This window comes from Cynocephalus volans, chromosome 16 (genome assembly GCF_027409185.1).
Source record: "Cynocephalus volans isolate mCynVol1 chromosome 16, mCynVol1.pri, whole genome shotgun sequence".
Taxonomy (NCBI): Eukaryota; Metazoa; Chordata; class Mammalia; order Dermoptera; family Cynocephalidae; genus Cynocephalus; species Cynocephalus volans.
Window position 1 is genome coordinate 7113830 of NC_084475.1, and position 27213 is coordinate 7141042.

Genomic DNA, 27213 nt, shown 5'->3' on the forward strand with positions numbered 1-27213 from the left:
CGCCGCAGCTGCCGCCATCTTGAAACCTACCTAAAATGTAGTGTTTAATAGCACGTTGAGACTGCCCTTGAGTTGGGTATTTTTCAGGTATGGTTTTGCTACAACGTATTTCCCTTTCATCCTTTGTTCAAATTCATATTCTCTTTTGAGCTGAGAGGAGCCTCTGAGTAACACCGAGGGCTTGGCCATCAAATGTAGGTTTTCCACAAAAATGCCTCCTACTCAAAATAACACGTCATAAAACATGGAAGTCAGTGCAGAAGTATCATAGGAACCTACTATGTTGTCAGCTCGGTGCTAGGCACTATAAAGGAATATAAAAACAAGAAGCTTACAGTGGGAGAGGCAAGATAAATGCCTTGCTAGCAAAATGCAAAACAACATTTAATCAAACGATAAATTGAGTTGCCCCAATTCTAAAGGCCATAGAAAAGGAGAGAAGGAGAAAAGGTGGGAAGTCAAGAGAAGGTGGTAGGTGTGTGCTGGGATTTGAGGGAGGAGTAAGATCTCGCTAAACTGGAGGCAGCTCATGAGCCAAAGCATGGATGGAGTGACACAAGCAGGCATGATACCCGGACAGTGAGGCAAGTGGCCAGGACAGAGGGTGAGAGAAGGGTGGGGCCAGATTGTGGGGAGCTCTGAGCCTCAAGCAAAGGGTTCAGTCACTGTGATAGAATGGGTCCAGCTGAAGGTTTCTGATGTTAACCTCAAAAACACATCAGAAAAAAAATATCTGCAAATATGCTGAGTTTATTCGGGAATAGAAAATAGGATTATAGGGCCAACCCCGTGGCTCACTCAGGAGAGTGCGGCGCTGGGAGCGCAGCAGTGCTCCTGCTGCGTGTTCGGATCCTCTATAGGGATGGCCGGGGCGCTCACTGGCTGAGCGCGGTGGGGACGACACCAAGCCGAGGGTTGAGATTCCCTTACCGGTCACAAAAAAGCCCAAAAAAAAAAAAAAAAAAAAAGGATTATAGTCCGAAATGCAAGCCACGGCAAGCCACAAATGCATTCGATGAGGGAAAGTAAGAGAAAGCTTTTATTGGCAAGAAAGGAGAGGTCCACGTAAGCTGTTTGGAAACAGAGTTCACTGGTTTTGGAGGTTCAAAGTCAGATTTGTCAGTTCATTGGTTGAGATGCCATTACTGGGCAAGACTGTTTTTGGAGCACCTTATCTGAATCACTGCAGTTTTCAAGAATGCCTCATGATAAACTTTGTCACAGAAACAAGTGTATACGTGCAAAGCAGGAGATGAGTGAAGGATGTGAAATGTGAAGGGATTTCTGATGGGTTTTAAGAAGGTCCTTGGAAACAGTTCTTATCTCAGACAGGGAAGCGTGAATCCCCTCCTTTGTGCCTTTCCTGGCTCTATTTTGTCTGGGTCCAACAGAAAGTGATTTCATCAACTTTTACACTGAGTAGAAGAATGCTTTCAGTGGTATTTATGATTTAGCTTGTCTTTTGCTTTCAGAGGAAGAAAACAAAGCATCCTGCAAATCTGCCAGAGAAATCATCTCTTTGTTGTTTCAATAGTTTGTTTTTGAAAAGTGTTCCAAAAGAAATTCATGCTTATAATGGAAAAATAAAGATGAGCAGAAATGAAGAAAATTTAAAACATTCAAAAACCCATTAACCTTGAAATAAAAACTGCTAATAGGTCGGTCTGTGTTCTTTCAGACCCTTTATAATGACTGGGATGGAGATACTAGCTTTCCACCAACATCCCTTCACGTGTGATGAGTTGAAGCTGGGATGTGTCTGCCCACCTTAAACTAAATCTTTCAGCCTCCCCCACAATTAGGAGTGGTCTCAGGAGGAAGGTCTCACCAGGGGATTGTGAGTAGAAAAAGTGTGCACGGCCTGCTTTAGAGAAGATCTCAGGACCCGCACTTCTGCCTGTCCCCTTCCTGTGAGGTGGAACCGCAACTATGAAAGTCACACGTTGAAGACAACAGACCCAGCATCAGCCTGAGTCCTTAAAGGTCTGAGTAGAGAAGAGCTGCCTGCTGATCTGGTACATCAACCAGGACTGTCACATGTGCAAGAAATAAACTTCTATCTTGACTGAGCTATTGCATTTTTGCTCCCTTTGTTACAGCAGCTAATATTACCCTAACATGTATATTTATGCACGTGCATAAATATTATTTTAGAAAAATAGGATTGTACTATACATACTGTTTCACTTAACAATGTGTTGCAGCAATAGATACCTTTCTATAATTTTTTTCTAACCTTATTTTGAAAAATTCCAAATCTACAGAGAAGTTGAAAATTAGTACAGATAACACCCATTATCCTTTATCTTGCCAATTTGCTTTATCTCTTTCTCTATATATTCTTTTTCTGAACAATTTCGAAGTTGCCAGACTTCAAGATACTTCACCCCTAAATACTTCGGCACGCATCTCCTATCAAATTAGCCATTCTCCTACAAAGCCACAATGCCATTATTTTACCTAAGAAAATCTAATAGTTCCATAATATTATCTAATATACAGAGCATATTAAAACACAGTTGTCCCCAAGATGTCATTTTAGCTGTGTGTTTGGATTGATGAGCCAGTCAAGGTGACTTACTGCACCCGGTGATTACATCTATACTCTTTTCACCTAGAGCAATTTTCTGACCTTTTTTGCTTTTTCATGATTTTTTACCATTTTGAAGAAATATAGCTAGCTGTCTCATAGAATGTCCTATGTTCTGAATTTGATTGTTTCCTCACAATAAAATTCAGTTTAATCATTTTGGGAACAAATATTTTATACATAGTGTGGTGTCCCTCTTTATAACATCATGTCAGTAGGAGCATTGGCAAATTGTCCCAGTACTGGTAATGCTGTGTGTGATCCCTAGGGTAAGGCGGTGACTGCTGGATTTCTCCAATGTGAAGGTACTTTTTTTCCTTTTGTAATAAGTAGGCAGTCTGTGGGATGATTCTTTGACGTTGATTGAACCGCCTATTCCTAAACAACATTTTACCCAATGATTTTAGCATCTTTTGATGTGTCTTCCCTGAATTGATAATTACACCAAGACGATGATTTTCTAATTCTGCATAACTTCTCCAATTATTAGCTAGCATTCTGCTCTAAAGAAGTGCTTTCCTTCCCCCCTTTCTCTTTTTCTCTGATTTATTTATTTATTTATTATCATTATGGGCTCAAGGATGTATTTTATCCAATTACCTCATCAAAGTTTTTGATGCTGAAATTGCACCAAAAATAGTGAATGGGACAGTACATTCAAGCTGGCTTTTGACCAAGTCTTTGAATACTTCTTTGCTTTCTGGTACAACAAAACATCAGAGTCTCACCTTGTCCTTTACCTGCCTCAGACCTGGAATCAACGATTTCTCCAAGAAGCTCTGGTTCCTTCTAGTTGAGAATGGCATTTAGAAACCAATATCTGTGTTCTAGGTGTGTTCATTGCTACTGAGTGACGTTGTTTCTAAGTCCTTTCAATGGAATGAATTAGAAATTTGTATTTAAAAAACCGTGAGTTCACAGCAATAGAAATTAAAATTTAACACTACATGGTTTTTCTTCTTTTATTTCATATTTGTATCTCTTTTCTCTTATATTTAAAATCTTATTCCTTAATTATATTAATATATTTGTTCATTTTTTTACCCCACGATAAACATAAAATAAATTCAGAATTACAATACAAATATTACTCTAAGAATAAACCTATTAAATAAAGTTTATTATTTCTTTGAAGTTCTTTTGATCTTTAGGATATATTCTTCCTTGTATGAATGTTTTTATTCTTTTTGTTGGTCATGTTGGTTGCTTCCAACTTTTTCCTGTGATAAATATCGTTATATATTTATGCATGTCTTCAATTACTTCTGTAAGTTCTTCAAAGTGGAAATTTACATTACTAGATTAAAAGCCTTACAAAGACTTAAAATATTTTGTTCCGAAATTGTTCTCCAGAAATATTGTACCGATTTACATTTCCAGATGTATATGAGAATATCTGTTTCTATAGAATTTTTCCAAATATTTTTAGTAATTTGTGATTTGGGGAGAAGATTATAAATTTAATGTGTAATGTGTATGTAATATTAATTATTACACAGCTTCATTTATTTATCTCATATTTTAAAAATGTATATTCTACCTATTCTAAAAAGGGTCTGAGATGACTTAGAAAGTTGAATTCAAAGAAAACAGTCTTTAAAAAATGGAACAAGAAAAAGCAGAACTAATCTGTGGTGAAAACACTCTGAACAGTGGTTACCTCCGAAAGGGGCTGGGGCGCAAAAGACTGGGAAAGGGCTTGAGGGGACGCCAAGGGTGATGGAGACTTGATGGGGATTTGGGTCCCATGGGTATATTCATTTGTCAAAACTCATCAAATATTACTCTTAAAATTTGTATAATTCCCTGCAAGTCATTTTACCTCCAAAACAAAAACTGAAAAACAAGATGGATAATCAGAAACACAAAAGCCATTAACAAATAGTCAACTGTAGTTAATGGTGTTTAGGGGTGTAGAGTATCGATGTCTGCAAGTTACTTTGAAATGTATCAAAACACAAGACGTATCAACGGATTGAGAGGTGGATAGATACGTAATAAAGCAAATACAACCTTTGTAGACACTAGCGAACAGGTAACATCTGGATATCCACTGTATGAGTCTTTCAACTTTTCGATATGATTGGAAGGTTTCATAGTAAAATGTTGGGGGGAAATGGAGCAGAAATATAGCCAATATAGGACTGGGTTGAACTATGTACTTTGTGAGAACACTGCTAGTTTTCTTTTGTATGGTCCACAATGAACATTTACTTCATCAGAATAAAAAATCGTTCCCTTCATGGTATCATCTGGTAACAATGAGAGATGGGTGATCAACACAAGAAGGTCAATGTGAGATAAATTTTGAAAGATACGTCTTATCTTACACTTGGCGCCTTAGGAGCATAAAGTTGTGCTGACAAGGAGCCTCCATGGAAAAGTCAAGGTAACTGCGTACACTGGGGATAAGGGAATGAGTATACAAAGGCCTTGCCCTTACAGAGCTTACCGTCTAGGTGTGGAGGTAGATCATTTAATCAAATAATTATCAAATAATGTCAAGTTGCAAGAATCATTTTAAAGAAAATAGAAGTATGGGCAGCCACAAGAACATAGGGTGGGGCACGGTCGGGAGTGATTCAAATCTAGTCGGGGAAGGGGCAGCCAGGGAAAATCTCCCGATGGGCATGACCTCAGCTAAGATCTGAGGCATGGTAGGGAGGCGGGGTGAGTGTCACAAGAAGAGGAAATAGCCTCTAACAGTCTCTAACGGGAGGTGGCCTGGCACGTAAGAGGACACGGAACCAGTGGGGAGGAGACATAGAGCAGTCAGCAGGGCCAGATCCCACAGGACCTTGCTGGTTGCATGATGAGTTTTGGTCCTCATTCTAAGAGCCACAGAATGCCACGGAAGGGGTTTAAGCAAGCAAATAAAGCGCACCGAGTTCCGCTTGTCAGTATCACTCTACCCGTGGTGTAGAAAACAGGATTCCAGGGCAGCAGCAGGAGCAGGAGCAGGAGGGTGAGGGCTGGTTAGGAAGCCTCTGCAGTAACTTAGCTAGAGGGTGGCAGAGAGGATAACACAGATGGATTAATAAGAGACTGGGGAAGTCAAATTGACAGGATTCGGTGATGAATTGAGTCAGGAAGATGGAGAGAGAATGTCAAGATTCTGATGATGATGCACAAAAGGAAGAATGAAGGGCCGAGCGGGGAACTTTAGCATTGGACCTGTTGAGGGCGAGGTTTCTGTCGAGACATCCAAGTAGAGATAGTGAGAAAAATGCTGGATATTCAGATCTGGAGGTCAAAGCCAAGGTGTGGGTTGGAAATGCACGTTTGGGAGTCATGGGCAGTTAAATTGTTCATGAGATACTTAAGGAGAATCTACAGAGCATAACTTTTGGGGGTCGGCGCATGAACTTGGATGGGAAAAAATGTCACATCTTTATTTCCACTAACCTCTAACTGAAATCTAAGCATGTCTTTCATTTATGAATGCAGGCAACAAGCCACAGTAGTATTAGCAGGACCTGTGATTTTGTCACCAAAAGAAACCACGGATATTTTCACATCTTATTAGATTTGTTGCAGATGTCTCAAAATACCCTTTACACCCATCACTTGTTATTTAATGTGTTAAGAAAGAAGCTCATATATTACTGAATCACAAGTTTCTAAAAATATTTTGATGACTATTTGAATAAAAGAGGATTCCTTTGAAAGCCTGTGTATCTTCACTTATGCATTTGAAAATATTATTCTGAGAAAGATCTAGAGAGTTCACCATGTGGCCAAAAAGGTTTGTGGCACAAAAAATAGGATAAAGCCCCCAGGTTTAGTGTGAGAAGAGCCCAGGTGGAGCAGGATGAGGGGTGGGGAATGAGGACGCGCCTCCGCAGACCAAGGAGGAAAGCGGGAGGAGAAGGTGGCTTTGCAGGATCTCAGGGAGGTGGTGCGTCAAAGCTGCCGTGAGGTCAAGTGCAGGGAGGACAGAAAGACACCTGCTGCCTCAGAGACGTGGAAGTCATTTGACGAAGAGCCGTTTCTGTGGAATGACGAGCGCGGAAGCCAGATTGCAGTGGGCTGAGGAGTGAGTAGGAGGTGGGGAAATGGAGTCAGTCGGTGTAAATAATTCTTTTGAGAACTTTGGCTGTGAAGCAGGAATTAGTGGAGGGGATGTGGGATAAGGAAGAGCTGTTCTCTTCTCTTTTTCTTGGTGACAGACCTTAGATCGTGATTAAATGCTGATGGGAAGGCTCTGGACCTGAGTTGGAGACATAGGCAGGGAAGGGATGGACCACGGGTCCTGAGAGGAGCCAGAGGGTGGGATCTGAGCACAGGTGGAGCGGTTGGGAATGGGTGGGAATGTGGGGTGGTGGGTGGGACAGCAGTAAACTGAGGAAGTTTCCATCTGAGGACCATCGTGGTGTGAGGTGGAAGAGAGGAGGGACTGAAGATTGGGGAAAAGGAAGAAGGTTTGATCTGGAAGAGAGTTGACTAGAGATGCTGGGCAGCACTGAGGAATTCCAGGAGGTTGGTGACGGTGACCTTCCAGAGGCTCCATTTTTCAAAGTTGGGTGATTTTTCTGCAACGGTAGCCAGTGGCCTGGCTGTGGGCCCAGAGACTATGGATGGGAGGGATTTCACCAGACAGGTGTGAAGAAAGACAAAAGGGCAAGGGAATTACTAAAAAGGTCAAGCACGTCAGGAAAGCTGCTTAGGAAGGAAACGTCAGTACAGAGGAAGCCATCATGGGGCAAAGGGAGAGGAACCAATGGACCAGAGGTTCCCAAGAGCTGGGAGAAGTGTTGTGGTAGAAGTAATCCAGCAGCAGGGTTGGGAGGCCTGGAGACCTGCGATGATCTAGTGGTTTTGGAGAGAGAGTCTTTCTGGGTGATGACATGGCCCGGGATGTGTCACTGGGAGTGGGGGAGGCAGAGTGGGACAGAGGAGGGCACTTGTGATATGTCAGGAACTGAGAAGCCAGGGCATGGCTGGGTTATCCAGGTAGATGCTGAAGTCATCAAGGATGTGGTGGGAGATCAGACACTAAACTACCTGTCAGTCTTCACCGAGTAAGAGAGAGCGGCCAGGAGACTAACAGGGATGGCGAGGGTTAGAGGGTGGTGAAGTAAAGCAGCACAAGCCTCAGTGGACCAGCGTTTCCAATAAAGCCTGGGAGCAGCCCGGGGAAGCAAGGACACGTCCCTCCTGATCCGAGGAAGGTGTGTGGGAGGGACATGAACAGCGCCCCCTGGAGGGCGCTCGGGGGGGGAGCATCCTCAGGGAAGAGCCAGGTTTCACTCTGGCAAGGAGGGCGAGCGGAGTTCTGAAAAGAGGTCTGATGCACATTTCCTATGCTTTCTTTTCTTCTTTCAAAATTTTTTAAAATTTTCCTTTATTTTTAATTGATAAATAATTGTTTGATAATTTCTTAATGAATAAAGCGTTAAAAAATAAAAAACAGCTGTAAGATGAAATTCTCTGTGTTATAAAATACATTCAAATGCAGATATATACCCAAATAATATTATCTTGCAATTGGAAAAAAATTTAAATTCTGATATCTGAATTTTAAATGGTTTTTTAACACATTTTTTGTTTTTAAAAATTGATTGCAACCATTTTTTAAAAGTAGGAAGTTTTAACAAAATGTAATAAACTGAAATACATCAATGCTTTACATGCAAAGTAAAAAAGAGACATTTTATTATAGTTTCCTCTCATGCAATTTCTGAGCTGCTAAGTCCAATTAACACAGGGATCTCTGTGGGTCAGAGGCCACCAATTCTTGGCACCAACCATTTTACTGAGCTGGGATAACAATTGGGGTTTGTATCAATGTGGCCACATGGCAGAATCACCCTGGTGGAAGGACGAGGCTGTCTTGCTTATCTGTTGAAAAAGGCAGGACAACTTTCTGGAAGGAGGCGCAATTTAAAGTGACAGTTGCCCCATTTTAATGCCATGCCCTATTTTAAAATTATCTAGTGGGACTCAGACAAAGCACAGAAATGGAGGGAAAGAAAGCAAGATACAGTTATTATTCGTTTGCTCTGTTAATGCTGTTGAAGACCTCCAGCACCCTGGTTTGCCCATAGAGGCGCCTGCGCACCAGTATTCCAATTAATCTATAACCTAATCATGAAAGAAATATCTGATTCAGTCTGGTGAGTTGTCTAGCAGAATGTTCAACCACAACAAGATGACCTTTGTTATAAAGCACAAGTGAGTCCTGGGTCAACTTTGAGCTGTTCTGAGTTTCCTCTGTCCACTGAGAGCTGCAACCCGCTGTTCTCATGTCTGCGTTCTTGCCTACCCATGATAAAAGGAACTTACCCAGTGCTTTAAAGAAACCATCTGTCCCTTTGCAGAATATCAGGAAAAGAACGCTCTATTTAGCTGGCTACTCTAATCACCACCAGTTCAGGGGTTTCAAAATGGTTGGTCATAATTGACTAATCCTGAAGCCCAAACTGGCCACTGCAGGTTGGCAGCATCACCAAACCACTCTCCTCTCAATAATTTCAAGCCAGGTCATAGAACATTCTCCACTCCAAGTAACATTATCCCCTTTCTTCTTTCCCTTAGGGTGAGGATTCCTATTCTGGTTATGGCTATGTGGCTGACTTGCAATAGGTGCATATTCCTAAAACATTCTTACAACTGTTAGCCATCAAATATGCATTGAGCTCCTATTATGTGGTACGCATTCGAAATACAATAAACAGTGCCTGCTGTTGACTAGCTCCCAGCCTAAGGAAGGAGGCAGACAGGAAGATGGACCCCATGGTGACTTGATCCCAGAGGGTGTTCTGAGAATACAAAGGAGGGAAAAGAGCAAAGTCAACTGACCCCCAGGAGAAGTGGAAGGGTTGCCCTCCGAGTGGAGGATACACAAACGTTCGTCAGAGGAGCTGGGGAGGTTTGCAGGGGCCAGGGCAACGGGGCCTTGAGTACTTTGATAAGGCATTTGAACTTGATCCTAAGGACAATAGAGAACCACTGAAGAATTTTAAATAAATGCATGTCATGATCCAATTTGCTTCCAGAGGGATCATTCTTATGCAGCCTGGAAGACTGCCTGGAAGGGGTGAGGTAAAGAAAAAGCGACTAAGCAAATGACTCCTGCAATATCTGGACAAAAAAAGACAGGGAGGTGGTGGTAGACAGACTCAAGAGAGCGGCGATAAGACAGTCGGGCTTCCACGTTTGATCACTGTGAAATGTGAGGAGGAGCAGACCACGGGATGAGGGGCTAAGATCATTTCCAGAATTCTGGCTCAAGCAGAAATAACAAATTCAGGAAGAGGAACCAATTTGAGGGGAGATGATGATGCACTGAGCATCTTGGGTCTGAGGAGCTTGTGGGACCTGCCACTGTGAAAGAGTGACAGCTAAGATGGCAAACAACTCAAAGGAAAATTCCCACAGATCTGCGCTTGTCAGGCTGTGGGCTGTGCATTCTCCGTCCGTGACGTACACTTCTGCGGAAGATGCTGTGTGCAGAGCTGGATTATGACTCAGGTGCACCTCCAGGGCGCAGGATCTGAGCTCCAGTAAATAGGGCGGTGTGACAAACACCTGCCAGGTGTTGGAGATGACTCATAGCCTCCCAGGGTGGGGCCCTTTGGCAGTGAGAACCACCAGTGTGTGCATGTGTCCTGCCTCATCAGCACACAGGCCTGGGGCCAGAAAGAAGGGAGGCCCGACCCACAAGGAATCCAACAATGGACAAGCAGAAAAGTTAGAGAAAATTAAGAGTATGACTCACGGAACGCATATGCCATGTCCTAAGCCAAGGCTGCTTTCATGACTGTTAAGGGTGTCAGTGGGTTGACGTTGACAGATTAATGGGAGAACAACTCCCCAAGAGCCATTTGCAAGAGGAGAAGCTGAAGGTTTCACAGACAGGATAGGATGAATAAAGAGGTAATGAAAGGAGCCATGCAAATATACCCAGGTCGTAGAAAAACACAAAATGCAAACTGAGCCAGCCTTCACGGACAGCTGAGTCATCGGGGAGCTAATACCTGCCGGAGCTGCAGTATGCAAAGCACTGTATCACGGATTATGCAGGGCCAGTTTCTGGGAAACAAAACTCCTTCCTGGTTCACGGGGTCTTGTTTTGTTTTGATTTTTGAACTTGACCATAATCTGGAGCAGCGCTGTCCCGTAGAGCTCTCCACAGTGATGAACATGTTCTGTATCTGCATGGTCCAATATGGCAGCCACTGACCACATGTGAAATGTAGCTAGTGCAACTGAGAAACTAAAATTTAAATTTAATTTTAATTAATGTAAATGTCAAGTTAAACAGTCACATGTGGCTAGTGGCTGCTGTATTATTGAATTGCACAGTTCTAGACCTTTGCTGGCCTTATGTATGGATGGACATCCTGACTTTTTAAGCCACTGCAGATTACTTGAAGAGGTTTTTCTTTTCTTTTCTTTTTTAAATTTTAATCTCCACAGTTTGTGTAGATTCTCATGGACACAACAATTACAATGTTTATGTTGGGTAACAGCCTTCCTCCTGAAGTTTACTTTGCTTGCTGGGAGGTTCAGGTGACTTCACTGATGTAAACATCACAGAGCCAGGCCTGGGGCACAGCCAGCTGCTTCTTGGTATCAGGTTAACTGCCCACGCCTCCTTCCTATGTAATGTTGAGTCCTCATGACCTGGAATCTAAATATTTAGTTGCTCCACTGCTGACGGCAAAAGGATAATAATCCTACTCTTATTAGCAGAGCAAACGGTGCTCTTGAAAAACTGAGAGCTGATCTCTACCTTTCTTCCCAATGAAGTAAATGCACTGACAACGTGTCCTCAGTCCTTGCGGTTTGTGCATTTGGAACAGTGTCCCTCCCAGCAAGGATACAGCATCTTGGAAGATGAGAAGGGCCCATGATGTGTCTCTTCATAAGCTCGCTGCCCCCTTATCCTGGGCTAATTAATCATTTTCATCATCTCCTATAGGGAAATCAGGGCTCCTGTCCTCTGTGAAGATTTGAGAGGACAAAATATCCTGGTGCCCCTGTCAGTCACAGGAGGCTCCCCTGTCAGTCACAGGAGGCTCCTCCAGGCCAGCAGCTGTCTCCCAGTGCCTGGGAAGGAAGGGCGCTGCTTTCTCCTTACATGGAGAATTGCTTTGCTTTTGGATCTGCTAAATTATCCAATTTCTAGTTGGTTATGCGGAGCCACTGTTTATTTCCCTGTTAAATTCTAATCTGATTAAACTGTTCACCAGGTTGCATGTAACTCTGAAAAGGGTCTAAAATTAAGTTGCTACACTAGGTTGGCTTTTAGAAATGTGCCTGGGACTGGGCTGAGGCAAAAAAAAAGGTATTCTCGAAGGCCCAGAACCTGCTCCTCCACTGATTCCTGTTGGAGCATCATTTGCAAGTACAGCTGGACACCAAGGCTGTTTATAATGGAATCTCATGTTACTATGTCACTTAAGAGTCTCTCTCGTCCTCACCATGATCCCACGAGATAAACATAATAATAAATATCTCCTTGATGGGAAATTGAAGTGCTTTAAAAGTAAAGTGGTTTGCCTGAATTCACACCATAACGAGGGGCAGAGCTGGCCCTCCATAAAGGCTCTCGACTATGCCAAGCACTAACTTAAATGAATTCAGGAGAGAACACTTCAAAGAACATCTCAGCACAGGCTTGATAGGTTTTGCTTCATCTTGAATTTAGATTAAATACAAACTCTGCATAACCAGCAGTGAGAGCCACTGGTTGTAGCCAGGAGGTCGCGTGCCTCGATGGAGCAGCCACCAGGTGAACTGTGGGTTTGGGGGATCTGCCCACTCCTAGGCAGGTGTCTGGAAATGACAGCTTGACACTGGAGCCATTACTCGATGGCAAATGCCTCACTTGTCCCAGGCTCGTCAGAATTGTGGCAATTTGAGTCTAAATTAAGAAATGAACAAAGTGATGAAGATTGCAATACAAGTGTCAAAATTTGGTAGCAGCATGCTTCCCATAGTGGCTGGGCATTGGAAAAGTTTCCGTGGATTAAGCAATTCACTTTCATACTAGCCACTCAATCAGAGAATGAACCTGACTTCCCAAATCGGAGGCAAAACGTCACTCAGAGTTTTCAGCCACAGCGATCTCTAGCAGGAAATTACTCGGGGAACTTCCACCTAGGGAGGAGGGCTCTGACTGCGTTTACACCACCTCACTGAGCTGGGTCTTTCTCCTAACTCCTTCTGATCGACTGAGGATCTTTTGCAACTCAGGTGCCTCATGTGATATTCAACACATTGAGCTCTGGAAATTGGATCCATCTGGCCTGGGTTCTCCTTTGGGAGATGCCAGCTCTCTCACTGACAGCCTCCTCCGGGAGACTAGCTCCAAGACCTCCCTGGCATTGGGGACCCTGTGGAAAGAGGTCTAATGAGCTCCGCATCCCCTCAGGATTCAAGATACAGCAGGGCAGCCCCAGACTCTGAAGGATTAAGAATAACCAGATTTCGATAGAAATTTGGGTAGAGGTCCAAACCTGGGAGGGGAATCTCCAAACCAACCCATGATCCTGGAGGCTGAGAGTTCCTCAATCTGGTTTGAGTCTCAGAAGGGATCTCTGGCTTCATTCATACCAAGCAAAAGTCGGAGGATCGAGCCAGGCACGTTGGACATTATGAGCACACGGGTCAGATGGCTGTAGAGGGTGACATTTCTTCTCACCCTGTCCTTGTGAGGCAGGAATAGAATAGGAACAAGCCCCAGGGAGGCTGCTCATAAATAGTCAGACTGATGGGCACTGTCTGCCTCTGTACCTGGCAGTTAATGGACTCACAATGCACTGGCAAAAGCTTAACCACCCAACCAATCAGCATGCTACACCGGGGCACCTGCACACAAGGAGGAACAAAAGGGGCAGAGGATTGCCAAGGGGCTTTTGGGATGCAGGATGGAGAGAGAGGTGGGGGTGTGTGTGTCTCTGGTGGAGACCCCTGCGCACTTCCTTCGCATGTGTCTTCGCTTGGTAATAAAGCCCCTATTGTGCTCCATTTCTCTGTCCCTCTCTTCCTTCCCTTTCGCTGGTCTTGTGAAAAGATTTTTCTTTTCATGGATAGACCAAGAGGCTGGATCTGCGTCCGATAACACTTCCTCTGCTTTTGTGTCCAGAGGCAAATCATCCAGTATCCTCCCAAAGGTATCTGTAATGCAGAGGTGAGTTCACTGTGGAAAATTCTGATTTTGTCACTCATCTTGATAGAGAAGATGGGGCCTTGAAGGCATTTGTATAATCAAAGGCCAAACCCTTGGGATATGTATCACTATCTGGAAAAAAGTGACATCATGGAAGCAATGTTTCATGTTCTCTGACACGCAGAGGTACAGTGACTCTATTAGTCCGTTTTTGTTGCTTATAAGAGAATACCTGAAGATGGGTCATTTATAAATAAATAAGATTTATTTCTTGCAACCTGGAGGCTGGGAAGTCCAAGGTCCAGGGACCACACCTGGTGAGGGTCTTCTTCTTGGTGTTGACTTTACAGCAAAACAGGGAGTCACATGTCCAGAATAGCCTGCGCAACAGAGCTAACCTTCTCACTTGCTGTCCTTATAAAGCCCTCAGAATCACACCCATGACATCCCTTTAAGCCATCAACCCATTACTCCGTGAATGGATCAATCCATTCATGAGGGCACAGACCTCGTAATCCAGTCACTTCTTAAAGGTCCCACCTTCCACCTTCATACTGGGGGTTAAGTTTCAACATGAACTTGGGGGGACATTCAAAGCACAGCAGTGATATAGTGCAAACATGAAAAATCCTGTGTTTGTTCTTCAGGGTAGAAATTGCCAGTTTTATGCCTTTTACTGCATATTTTTGTCTTTATTTTGTGTTGGGTATAAGTAAATAATAAAATTGAGTTGGAAAATGAGATTCATATAATCTGTTGATATCCAGTTATGTTTCAATAAAGCCTCTGCCCCAAATTATGATATCTTATGTACTATAAACAATTACATGTTAATAAAATTAATAAAGTTATTTCTTAAACCTGTGATTATAGAAGCTATTTCACATAATTACTTTTATACGTACAACCATGTTTTTTTGGGTAATGGTCTGAGTGTTTCGAAATGATGATTTAAAGAACGAATAACTTTTATAGCAGGAAGAAGAAAACTATAGGAGTCTGACACCAGCTTGTCCCCCCAGTTGTGGAGAGGAACATAAAACTTCACGTCCTGAATATCCCAAATGCATGAATGTCGCCACAGAATGGCTGTGACTAGGCACATGAGTCTCCACATAAAAACAGAAGAACCCAGCTGCCCACTTGTCTAGTAATTCCAATCTAGGAAGATGGCTGCATGCTACTATTGGACTTTAATTACATTTTTTTCATCTATCCTTGATTTTTGTTTCTAAGTGTAAAAATGTGGGAATTTATCTTAATGCTAAAAATGTGTTGTTCTAGCCAAACTAGATTTAATTTTTGGATTAATCTCACTCCCTAAGTTTAATCAGCGGCAGGCATTATATTTAGTCCTTGACTAACAGGAAAAGATCCAGGCAACATGTTCTCTTTGGTGCTGCCAATATTGTGAGAGAGTCTCTTTCACTTGCAGACTCTAGGTGGAATATCTTATCGTGTGATTTTATATTCTTTAACAGGGAGTATATAGCTCTCCCAGGGATACAGCTACATCCATAAACATCAATCATGGATGTTTTTAAGGTGTTCTTTGAACATTTAAATAACCGCAGTATGAACATCCTAGATTAAAGAAATCTCAGCAAGAACTTGATTGATATCAGGTATCCAGGATCTATCTCAGGGATCCACACCACTGATAGGAAAAAGAGTCCCTCCTCTGGAACATATTTCAGGCATAAAATATTAAATAAGAATTCATAAAAGGCATATTACTCATTTTAAATCAATTCACCATGCTAACAACCAGCGTTGAATGCAGCTTGCGGTATTTAGCTCTAACATAAGGTAAGTAAAATTCTTAGACAGGTATGACCTTAAACATGAAATATGATCATATAACTCGGTGGTTCAGACCCCCTTCTCTGGGGTCAGACTGCCTGGACTGGAACCTCTACTCCACCACAGACCGGCTATGAAATCTTAGGTAGAGTTGCTTAATTTCTCTAAGGCCCAGTTTTCCCATTTATAAAATGGGGACAAATATATAATACATAGATAGGCAATAGATAGATAGATGTAGATCCATTCATTTATGAGAATTAAATAAACTGATATGTATAAGGTGTTTTGCACAGTGCCTGGAATGTTGCAGTACTCAAATAATGGTAACTACTACTACTGCTATTGTTACTATCATCTTATTGCTATAATATTGCATGGCTCTTAGTATTTTTTGTTGTGATCCTACACAGAAATATTCGAACAATTGCCAGTTATTACATGATGTAGTTATTACTGCATGTTACTCTCCTCCTTCATTTAAAATGAAAACTAGATTCAGCAATGCAATGGGTTAGGCCATAAGCCACACAGATGATGCTGTGCTTGAGAAGGCCCAGTGCCTCCAACTCTTAAAATCAAAGAGTTACAGCATTTCTGATCTAGTGTCTAGTAGACCATCTACACCATGCACTCTGTCTACAGGAAAGAAGAAAAAAGGTGAAGTGGGAAAGCCAGACAAGGAGTGGCAAGGGCGGTGTCCAGGATAGGAGCTCCTGGCCTGGGCCTGGGCTCCTGCCCCTGCCTCTTCCTGCCCTGACCTTTAGGATTCTGCAACATCTCCTTTTTTGAATTGGCTTTTTCCTAAAACACACACACACACACACACACACACACACACACACACACACACACACACACACACACACACACACACACGGCAGCAGCAGCAGAACACCTCCCAGAATTCGCCATACCTGTTTGGAAGATGACCCGCTTGAAAACCGGGATCTCTCAAAGTTTGTCTCTTGCCCCTCAAATGGGTCTCGTTTCTTCTCATTTGGGTCTCTTCTGTATTCCTGTCGTCTCAAACAAGCCTGGAAAACCAAAAAATGTTTGTTTTAGGTCTACGACTAGCTTTGGTGACCTTATGCTTAATTCCAATTGTGAGGGGCGTGAAATAAACGATATACAACCCCACATGTTTATCATATGCCTGTCGTCAAGTTTAAAGACCAGGTATCACTCTTTCTTCTCTTTGCCCAAAATGCCAGGTCAGAAATACTAGTCACTGATTTAATAAATTAAAACCATGAACATACTAAGAGGCATTTCGTCAGGAATTTAGCTGACAGTTGCCTTCTCAAGGACAGTAGTACCTGCTACACCCTATTCACTCCTCTTTCCAATCTCATTCTCCCAGCTCCTCCCGCTTACCACCTCCACTCTACTCTGTCCCCTTGGATTACACCCTGATTACAGGACAAGAATTGTCGTGTGTCAGAGCTTTAGCACATTCTGTTCCCTCTACTTGGAATATCCTCCATACAATGTTCTCTTGGCAAAACCTGCTGATCTACTAAGAAGCAGCTCACACGGCCCAGCTTCTCTTTAGTGTTCCCTGACTCAATGCTCTTCCCCAGGCTGAATCAATTGCTCCTTTATACACAGCTTGACTCATACATTTTTTCCTATTGTAGCTAGTTTTTTTGTTTCTGAACCCATTTCTCCTGCTGATCAGTGAGAACCCTAGACAACCTTTTATCTTTTGAATTCCCCAGCATCTAACATTTAATGTTAGTTGAATTGCACTTTTGCTTTGGAGGCAAATATCAATCCCTCAATGCAAAATAATCAAGATAAAATAACCAACAAAAATAATTTCCCCATTTTTCTTAACTAAATTAGAAGAAAATCTAGTACTATTTCTCCTCCATTGCTAGGACTAAACAAACCCAAGGATATCAGTGTGCTAAGGGGATTTCAACTGATTTTTTTTTTTACTTTTTAATTTTGTTTTAACATTTACTTGTACATATTTGTGGGGTACAGTGTGTTGTTTCAATACATGCATATACTGCACTATGATTCACTTGGGGTAGTTTTGTACCCGTTAGTCCACCACTTCTCCCCACCACCATCTCCACTCCCTCAATTGATTTTTAAAATACTCCAAAATAGTAAAACCTCTTAGAGCAGTTTCTATACTTGTAGATCCAGTAAGCCAATTCACCTTTGCCCTGCCAGGGCCAAATTATCCACTATTATAGTAAAGAAATTTGCTGTAAAGACCAATGATGTTGTTTCCAACTAGGCCTGACATCTGCTCTTTCCTGGCTGGCTTGAGAAAGGAAAGATTCCTTCGGCATTTTTCCCCATTAGAAAAAGCATCTCCTTCCACGATGTAATAGGACTTACCAGAATTACACGCCACGGGGAAAGCCTAACATTATGCTACAAGTTTAAGAATAGAAATGACCTGATACTAACAAAATATTTACCACTCGGAATTGGGAACAGTTAGTCACACTGTGCTTCACAACTGAATTGCAGGTGACACCCTGGCCTCCGAGCTCGTCCACAGCAGCCAGATGGTCACCTGCAGCAAGCGGAGTCCTGGACTCCCAGGAGAAAGATGCAGTTTCACCTGCCTTCCTTGGAAAGGAAGGACACTCCAAAATGATTGGTTTGTTTTTTTTCCAGTCCCACAGTTAATTTTATTTTCAAAATCTAGGCCACACTGATAGTAAGTCATCGTAATAAATACTGGGTAGCGTTAGTTTTAATAATTTAAACAACAAAACCCAAAGAATGCTAGACGGCAACTTAAACAAACATCCACCATATAATAAATAAACCAAGATAATCCTAAAGGGAATCGGCTGGAGAGATTAATGAAGTTCAGCGAAGTGCCTCTTTTTCTATTCCTTTTACAACGACTTCAGATCGGAGCTCCTGTTTGGGAAGAGCCCCGCATAGAGCATTGACTCCTAAAGTGGGAAGAGCCCCGCATAGAGCATTGACTCCTAAAGTGGCAGATGTCGACGTTGCTAACCTGCTGGTACTAAAGGCGAAAGAAGAACATGTTGATGGGCTGCAAGAGGAGGAGGCAGCGTTAGCAAAAGCACGCAGAACCAAGGCAGATTTTGTGGGCTGAACAGAATTCTTGTGGGCTGAGTATTTTTTGAAAATTCTCTCCAAGAATGCACACGACTTAAATATTTCTTTACCAAAAGGGGAGGAGGAAGGGATTGGTTTGCAATGTTTTTTTTTTTTTTTTTTTTTTCTTTTTTTTTTTTGTTAAGTTTATTTTTATTTATTTATTTTGTCTTTTTCGTGACCGGCACTCAGCCAGTGAGTGCACCGGTCATTCCTATGTAGGATCCGAACCCGCGGCGGGAGCGTCGCTGCGCTCCCAGTGCAGCACTCTACTGAGTGCGCCACGGGCTCGGCCCTGGTTTGCAATGTTGAAAAAAATGTTTTCCCTCTGGTTCCTTGTCCCTTCTCTCACAAAGGAGCAAGAGAACAAACCAGTGGCAAGGTAGGTACTTCTAATTTTTATCTTGATACAGCCAAGCACTCTTTCTGTGAAATTAAACATGAATCCTCTCAAAGTTATTATAGCTTTGCTGAGGAGAAACGCAGGGACAGAGCCAAGTCCAGACTTCCAGTCCTAGAAACAGCAAGAACCCAGCCACACTTCTCCCAAGGACTAGCTTTTTTGTATTTGTAAATGTGAAAAAAAAAAATGATTTTTTGTCATGTTGATGATGGTAATGTTTCTACTTTGGGGGTCCTGAAGTGACTGGGCAGAGGAGGGAAAGATCCATGGGTCAGGGAGAAGGAATGGGTTTGTCATTCGCAACTGCCAGTGGCTCCCCTGACCCTGGAATTTTAAAAGATTCCCCTTTTGATTCCACGTGTCAGGATTTAGATGGCTCTAAATAAGTTTCTGATCATGTGGCAAAACTGGCTGAGGGCAGTCTTGAAATTGAAGGCCTCGGGTAACTTCTTATTTTTTCCTTCTGGAAAGAGTGGGGCTTCCTCCTGCACGGCTCCTCTGGCGTCCCCGACTCCAGCACATGCAGTCAGGCCGCCTTCTGTGCAGAAGCTACCCCTGCGGGTGGAGGCGCAGAATGTGGATTCATGCCCGTGGGGGTGACGTGGGTTTTATGACTCACTGTAACCCAATAGTGGTAAACACGAAACCCAGCTCTGCTACTTTCTAGCATCGTGACCTTGGGCACGCTGACTAACTCCATTGATTCTTGGCTTGCCTGTCCCCATGCTGCGAGTTTGTCAGGAGGGGAGCACGAGGGGGCTGTTGACAACGTTAGCAGAGAGACTGGCCCCTGGTGAGTGCTCAGTAAACCCCTCCCCCATCATCATCTTCATCATCATCAGGCTTTTAATTGCTCTTTTCAATCCCATTTCCTGGTTAACTTCTATTTCTAAAGTCAGCCTTTGCCAAGGCATATGACTCTGATCTTGGCCAGGGAAGAAGAGTCTTTCTGTCTAGGCCTGAGGTTCATCCTTGTTTTTCCGCCCTGTAAGTAGAGGTTTGTTTAAGCCCGTCAGTTCCCCCAGCCAGCCCACTGAGAAGCGTCTGATCCCAGCCACTCAGGGTCACACTGTAAACCGCTTTTTCTTCCACAGTTGTGCTCGAAGTTTCTTTTGTTTCTTTTATTATCAGTCTGTCCCCTCTAGTCACCATCTGGGCTTCTGGTGCCACAGGAACACTTCCCAGCCTTCTAGTTCTGGTATAAAAACCATCATCACCACAACCTGACGTGACATTCATAATGGTGTCTGTTATGCTAACTCTGTAAACATTTTGACAACTGGGAGTTGCCAATGCCTTCAGCTGGCTCTTTTCTGTTGTTGTTCTGATGATCTAATATGCATAACCCAGAGTTTGGGGTTTTCATTGTCATTGGTGACATTATTAAAGTTCATTGGTTTTAAGAGGTTAAGCGGTCAAAGGCATCAAAACAGTTTGACATGATATTCCCTTCAAGCCAGGTTATCTTCCCATTTCGGCAGTGAACAGTGGAACAACACACACCTCAAAGGTCAGCTGGGAAGAATATCCTCCCCCAACTCCTGTGGGAAGGAAAGCTGCGTGACAGTCCTGTGCCACATAACTACATGTTGGTCAATGATGACTGCCTATATGACAGTGGCCACATAAGACTATAACGGAGCTGAAACATTCCTATTGCCTAGTGATCATAGCCATCACAAATTACTTTACTTTTTAGTAAATTTAGTGTAGGCTAAATGTATAGTGTTTACAAAGACTACAGTAATGTCCTAGGCCTTCACGCGTACTCACCGCTCACTCGCTGACTCATCCAGAGCAATGCGCAGTCCTGTGTGCTCCATTTATGGTAAGTGTCCTATATAGGTGTACCGTTTTTATCTTTTATGCCATATTGTTACTGTACCTTTTCTCTATTTAGATATGTTTAGGTACAAATATACTTCTGTTGCCTACAGTATTCAGCACAGTAGCACGCTGTACAGGTGTGTAGTCTAGGAGCCACAGGCTAAACCATACAGCCTAGGTGTGTAGTAGGTTGTACCATCTAGGTTTGTGTAAGTGCACTCTGTGGTGTTTGCATGATGACAAAATTGCCTAAAGATGTATTTCTTACAACGTGTCCATGTCATTAAGTGACACATGACTATATCCCCGTTCCGGCTCCCCGAGTGGACAACCTCAAACCCTCGCCACCTGGCATAAAGTCACCTATCATGTCCTTGAACAAATTTATATCGCCATGTTTAGTTGTTTGATCTGTACTTGAAAGAATCAAGATGAATAAGTGACATGAAATGAAACCAAGTTGAACACATTTAATAGATTATAGAAAATTGTTCTGAAATGCCAAGCGTAGTCTTTCCCTCCAGCTTTCCAGTGGACATTAATGGCTAAATTCTGCCTCCAGTTACATAAACACATTTGACCGAAAGAAAAGAAAGCTATGCAGCATGAGCACCCTTGAAGAAATAGAGCCAAATTCTGAAATGGTATATAATTATACACTAGTTACCGGATTCTGAAATAGCATGTAATATGCCAAACAGATGTTTATTTCCTCTTGTTTTCTCAAAAGGGTCCCACCCAACCACTGAAAAGAGTAGTATCAAAATAGCTCAGGGTGGGTTTATTCCTCCTCTCTCGCCGCTAGCACAGACCTGTAAAGGCACTGACAATTGGGTGCATTCCCACCCTGAGTGTATTTTAGGATGTAGCAGGAACAGTTTTCACGGGAGGTTTCTAAGGGCTTCAAGTTGAGCCAGTGCACTGAAGGCAAGTCAAGCCCAGGAAGGAATATGCAGCAAATGTATATGACTGGGGAGTCATACCTAGTTATTAGGTATTACACTATCTGTACACCCTGGAATGGGGAATCCCTGGTGTCCCAAGCAAGTCACTGCATGGCGAGTGAAAGCTGGGATTTCCGCAAGAAGTAACTGTCCAAGCTCATCGATGATCCAGAGTAGCAATATCCACCAAACACAAAGTCTACCTTAGGAAATTATCTAAATACACATAGGCCATATGTGGACTGCGTTATTGCACTGAAGTCATGCAATGATTCTTCAAACCGCAACATCAAATCCTTTATGGAAGAAGGCAAAGGATAGATCAAAAAATCATCACTGTTCCTTCAAAGTAGTTACTGTGGGTCACTATATACTTCCTTCAACAATAGTCAGAACATCTTAAAGACAACCATATTTAATTTTTGCAGGTCTTGTGGTGAGTAGTTTTAAAAATGCTCAATGAGGGTGGATTTGACCTTTAGGAATAGTCACAAGTCAGCTGGATCTAAGTCTGATAAACAGAGCTGGTGTTTGAGTTAAGTAATAACAGCTTTCACGAATGATGAGGCATTCGGTTCAATGTAGAAGAGACAGACTCAGCCCCTGCCCCTAGGAAGCTGTGGTCCAGTTTGAGAGGAAGTCACACAAAAGACAATTGCGGTACCATTTTGCAAGCTCTCTGCAAGAGGTACAGAAAGGGTGCTGTGGCACCGGGGTGATGGAAATGTTCTAAAACTGGGTAATGGTTTTGGCTGCAAACTTGGTATATTTACTGAAAGTCATCAATCCTATGCTTAACGCAGATTGAATTTTATGATATGTAAATTATAACTCAGTAAAGCAGTTTTTTAAAAAGACTACTATGTGAGAACAGAGGTTCTCTTTAGTTCTAATTTAAAACTATGATCCTCACCGTCCTTGTCAAGAGAATAAAGTAAAGAAGGGGGAAGAAGAGGTTAGAGAAGTGGCTAAGGTTTAGGCTGGTCTTCTAAGGTTCGTGGGTCTTGGACCTGCTGCTAAGTGGGGGCAAACAACTGGAGGCTGTCATGTATCCCAACGGCATAGTCAAATTTACATTTTAGATAGATTTCAAGAAAACAGTCTGAAGGATGACCAGACTAGAGGCAAAGAGACCATTTATAAGGATATTGTAATAGTCCTGGAGAGAAATTATGGAGGTTGGACCCTTGGAGGTGGCAACAGGATAAAAAGGAAGGAACAAGTTCACGAGCTCTTGGGTGAACTTGGCAGGACACGGTAACTTGGTAACTGGGATGTAGGGGAGGACAGAGTGGCAGGAGTCAGAACAGGCTTAGATCATGGGTGGGGTGGCAGGGGGATGGCCATGTGGAATGCAACCGTGGACAGGTTGGATTTGAGGCACCTATGCAACATTCAGATGGAAAAAGCCAACGAGCAGGTGTGCATATGATTCTGACACTTTGGGGAGACTCAGAATTACAAGTCATTAGCATCAAGTGATGGTTAAAACCCTAGGAGGGGATGTGATGAGTCACAGAAACCTTGTGAATTAGGAGAAAATTGGGCTGAGGATGGAACCCTGGGGAAATTAGCATTTGCAGAGCAGGAGAAGAAGAGACTAAGGGAAAAAAAAAAGTGAGAGAAACAGGAGGAAGATCAGGAGGGTGTGATGTCAGAAAACAGAAGGAATAACGCTTCAGGAAGAAAAGAGGACCCGTGGCAAATGTGGACAAAGCTTCAGAAAACAGACCGACAAGGCGCCCATTGAATTTGGCTACTGACCTTAGTGGGAAGAGTTTCAAGGGGCAGGGAGGGAGGCGATGGCCAGGCTGCAGCGGGTTAGGGAATAAATGCGAGGGCAGAAAGTGGAGACAGAAATGTAGCTGGCTGGCTGGGGACATCTGGGACGAGACGGGAAGGAGGCAAAGCTGTGCTGGAGAAGGACACAGGTCCACCACAGAAAGCTTTATTCTCCTGTTCTACGATAGGAGAGACTTCAGCACGTTTGTAGACTGAACCAATAAGAAGGGAAATGTCGAAGACATAGACAAGATTTCCATGGGCAGGAGGGGCTGGAGCCCAGATCTCAGGCTGGGACCAGCAGGAAGAGGGTCACCTCGTCCCCCCAAGACTTGGGGGCTGGCTGGGTGGGTGTGCAGCCTGGAGGGGAAGGGGTGGAGGGCGACTGGGTTCTCACCTGCTGGTCTTGGATTCTTTGTTTTGATTCGTATGTGAAACGAGAGGGGAAGTTCTTGGTTGAAAGTGCGGGGGTTGGAGGTTTGAGAAGAGTGGAAAGGTTTAAAATCGTGATGGTAGCAGAGGGAGATGATGGACAAGGAGATGTGCTGAAGGGGGTCATCCTACCTTCCCTTCCTTCCCTCACCCCCTGTCCATCTATCAGCAAGATGTCTGTTCTGCGTCGGTTTCCTGGGTCGGGCCACTTCTCACCACCTCCACCCCTACCACCCGGTTCAAGTCACCATAATCTCTCTTCTAAATCTCTATCATAGTTTCCCTACTAGATTGTTTGCTTTTCCTCTTGCCCCTTCCTGTCCTTTCCCTACACGGTTGCCAGAGTAACCTTTAACAAATGTAAATCAGGTGATACCCCTCCCCGGCTTCAAACCATCCAGTAATTCTCATTGTGATAAGAGTGAAACCTAGATGCCAAGCTCTGTCCTGTGAGAGCCAACATGATCTGGCCCCATCTGCCTCTTCGACCTCATCACGTTCCACATTTTCCCTTGGTTACTGTATTTCAGCCACTGGGGGCCTTCTTTTGTTTCCTCTAATGCTCCAGGCTAGTTCCTGCCCCAGGCCCTTTGCACTTGCTCTTCTTCTGTTTGCAACATGGGTGGGCTCTTGCTCATTACTCCCCTGCACTGCCAATTGCCACTTCCTCAGAGGCTTTCCCTGCCTGTCTAAAGGAACATCCCTCCCATCCCCATTTCCCGTTTTATTTTTCTCATTGTATTTGTCAATAACAGAAACTGTATCACACAGTTATTTACTTGTGTGTGTTGTTTTCTTTTCAATCCTAGAATAAAAACTCAGGGAGAGTAGGGACCTTGTTCAACACACAGTAGGTGCTTAATAAATACTGGCTGAATGGAGAGGTGGTGTTGAAAGCCCAACTGAGACTAGAAAACCAAACTGCAGTGGTTCCAAGCACCACAGCTGTGTGGTTGTTTTCAGCAGGGACCATAAAATAACATGATTGATTTTTCTTATGCACCTGTTCTGGAGACAATTTCAAACAAGCATTTCCAAACATGAGCTGGGTGGCAGAGGCATCTCTGTAAAAAAGAGACGGACTCCCGGGGTGACAAGTTTGGATGTTTGCATTCTTATTTATTTTACAGAAATTCCCCCAGTTTTATAGTCTTCTTAAAGTAGGGTCAGCAAGTTGTGGGAGGAAATTGCTGACTGCATTTCCAGCCTCAAAGCAAAGCCATATTAGACAGGTGAAATCGGGTTACTGAGATAGGTCTTGTTTCCTTGGTGACCCAGGAGATTCGGTTATATTTGAAATTGCCAAGAAAGAGAAAAACCTGATAACAGCAGGTCTGTGTTTTCCTTAGGGAAGGAGCACTTTTCAATGCTCAGCTGAGGCTGAGGACATGCCTCCCTGATTGGCAAGGGTTGACCTCTGGCCAATGGGATGAGTGACACTTTCTAACTGCCCCCAGAATCCCACAACCCAGTCTAGCAAGTTTGTCCTGTGCCAGCTCAGGATAATTGCATCACAATACCTCAGGCTCCCTGTTTCGTTTTTGCATGTAAACACTGTAACTAGGGTGAGGAATAGTTAGTTTATTGTAGAATGAGCTTTCTTCTAACAGGGAAGACAACAGAAGGGCATGTTATTTCATAAATGGTAGTTATATGGACCCAGTTAACTCTTTAATGTCTTCTTTCTTCTTACTTGGTTTGTCAAATGTAAGACCTAATGTCATTTTTCACTAGGGCTGTGTGACCAACACTGTGCTAAAGACATTAAAAATGTTTCTCTCATTTCATTTTCATGACAATATTCTGAGGTGGGTACTGTTTTTATCCCCATTTTGCAGATGAGGAAACTGAGACTTAGAGAGGTGAAGTGGCTTTCAGCGGTCACACAGCTAGTAAGTGGTGGATTCAGAATTTTAGAAAACTGTTGCTGCTTATTATATCCCGATACTGTATTCTGAATTCTCTCTAATACTGTAAGAGGAGGCACAGGATAATCCTCGCTTTCTGCAGTTACCTGATATTCAGAGTCCGCCTTATGCTGCATGTCCCGCAGATATTGAACATCACAGACGAACTTCTGCCTGTCCCTTGCTTCATGCAACATGATTCTTAATCCTCGACCTGCATGTAAAAGACAGTAAATGTGCTGTGACAGACTCCTTTGTTGCTTTGCTGTTTGGATTTATTTTAGTATAATTGCTTTTATTCTCTTATTAATCTAATCTCTGCTCTTTGAAAGGCACCGATACTCCTTTCAGACTGAAGGTTTCTTGTGTTGGTGTCAATGCCCTTATAGCCCTCCTGTTCCAGGCATAAATAATGTAGCCACTTTGATCAGCTGGCTTCAGTGAACCTGTCCTGGTTATTCACAGGGAATTAGATTGACAGACACCTGATTCAGAAGCAGTTCTACAATATAACAAGAAAACCTGAGAACCTAGCTAAGTTAGCGATGACCAAAGTTAGAAGCCCCTGGTTGCTAACCTCCATTTATGCAGCAATTATCCCCCCGCCCCCCCATTCCAACCCAGGCACTGTGCTAGGCGCTGGGGCAGTAACCAGCAAGACAGATGCAGTGTCTGCTCTTGGGTTGTTTACATTCTAGGGTGGAAGGCTGACACTGAACCACTGAACCCCAACTGTGATAAGTGCTATGGAGCAGAAGTATGGGTTTTTTTGAGAGCGTTATTACGGGAAGGCATAACCTGATCTGGAGGGGTCAGGCAAGGTTTTCCTCAGGAAGGGACACTGGGTTTGATTAGGAGTGAGTTAGGCAAGAAGTAGGACAGAGACCCTCTCGGACAGAGAGGACAGCAGGTACAGAGGCTCCAGGGCATGAAGAGGCAGGAGCAGAGGAGGCCCGGGGGCCACGCAGCTGGAGGGGGGGGGGGGGAGAACAGCATGGAAGGGCTGGAGGGTATGTGGGGCCTTGAGAGTCATGATTCAGAGAGTCACATGAAGCCACTGAAAGGTTCCGATCTGGGGAATAACTGATGGCAGTTGCATTTTTAAAAAGTTCCTCAGTTGTAGTATGGAGAATCAATGGGAGGGGGTGAAGTAAAAAATGGAAGCGGAAGACCATCGGGAGTACATTACAGTAATCCAGATGAGACAAGATGGTGAGCAGACTTGGGTAGCAGCAGCGAGGGAAGGAGGAGGAGCAGGAGAAAGCCGAGAGGGTGTGCGGAGGGAGAGGGGACCACAGCTGCGGTGC

At 43.4% G+C, this 27213-nt stretch overlaps 1 protein-coding gene across 2 annotated transcripts in view; it reads right to left on the bottom strand.

Annotated features, from left to right (window-relative positions):
- MARCHF10 (membrane associated ring-CH-type finger 10) overlaps positions 1-26103 on the bottom strand; it is an 87447-nt gene extending 61344 nt beyond the window's left edge. For both annotated transcript variants that reach the window (XM_063081361.1, XM_063081360.1), the window contains exons 1-2: positions 26014-26103; positions 16430-16549 (exon numbers count right to left, since the gene is read on the bottom strand). In XM_063081361.1, coding sequence (XP_062937431.1) covers positions 16430-16549; positions 26014-26103 — 210 coding nt within the window. The remainder of the gene's footprint in view (positions 1-16429; positions 16550-26013) is intronic.
- Between the last annotated feature and the right edge of the window lie 1110 nt (positions 26104-27213).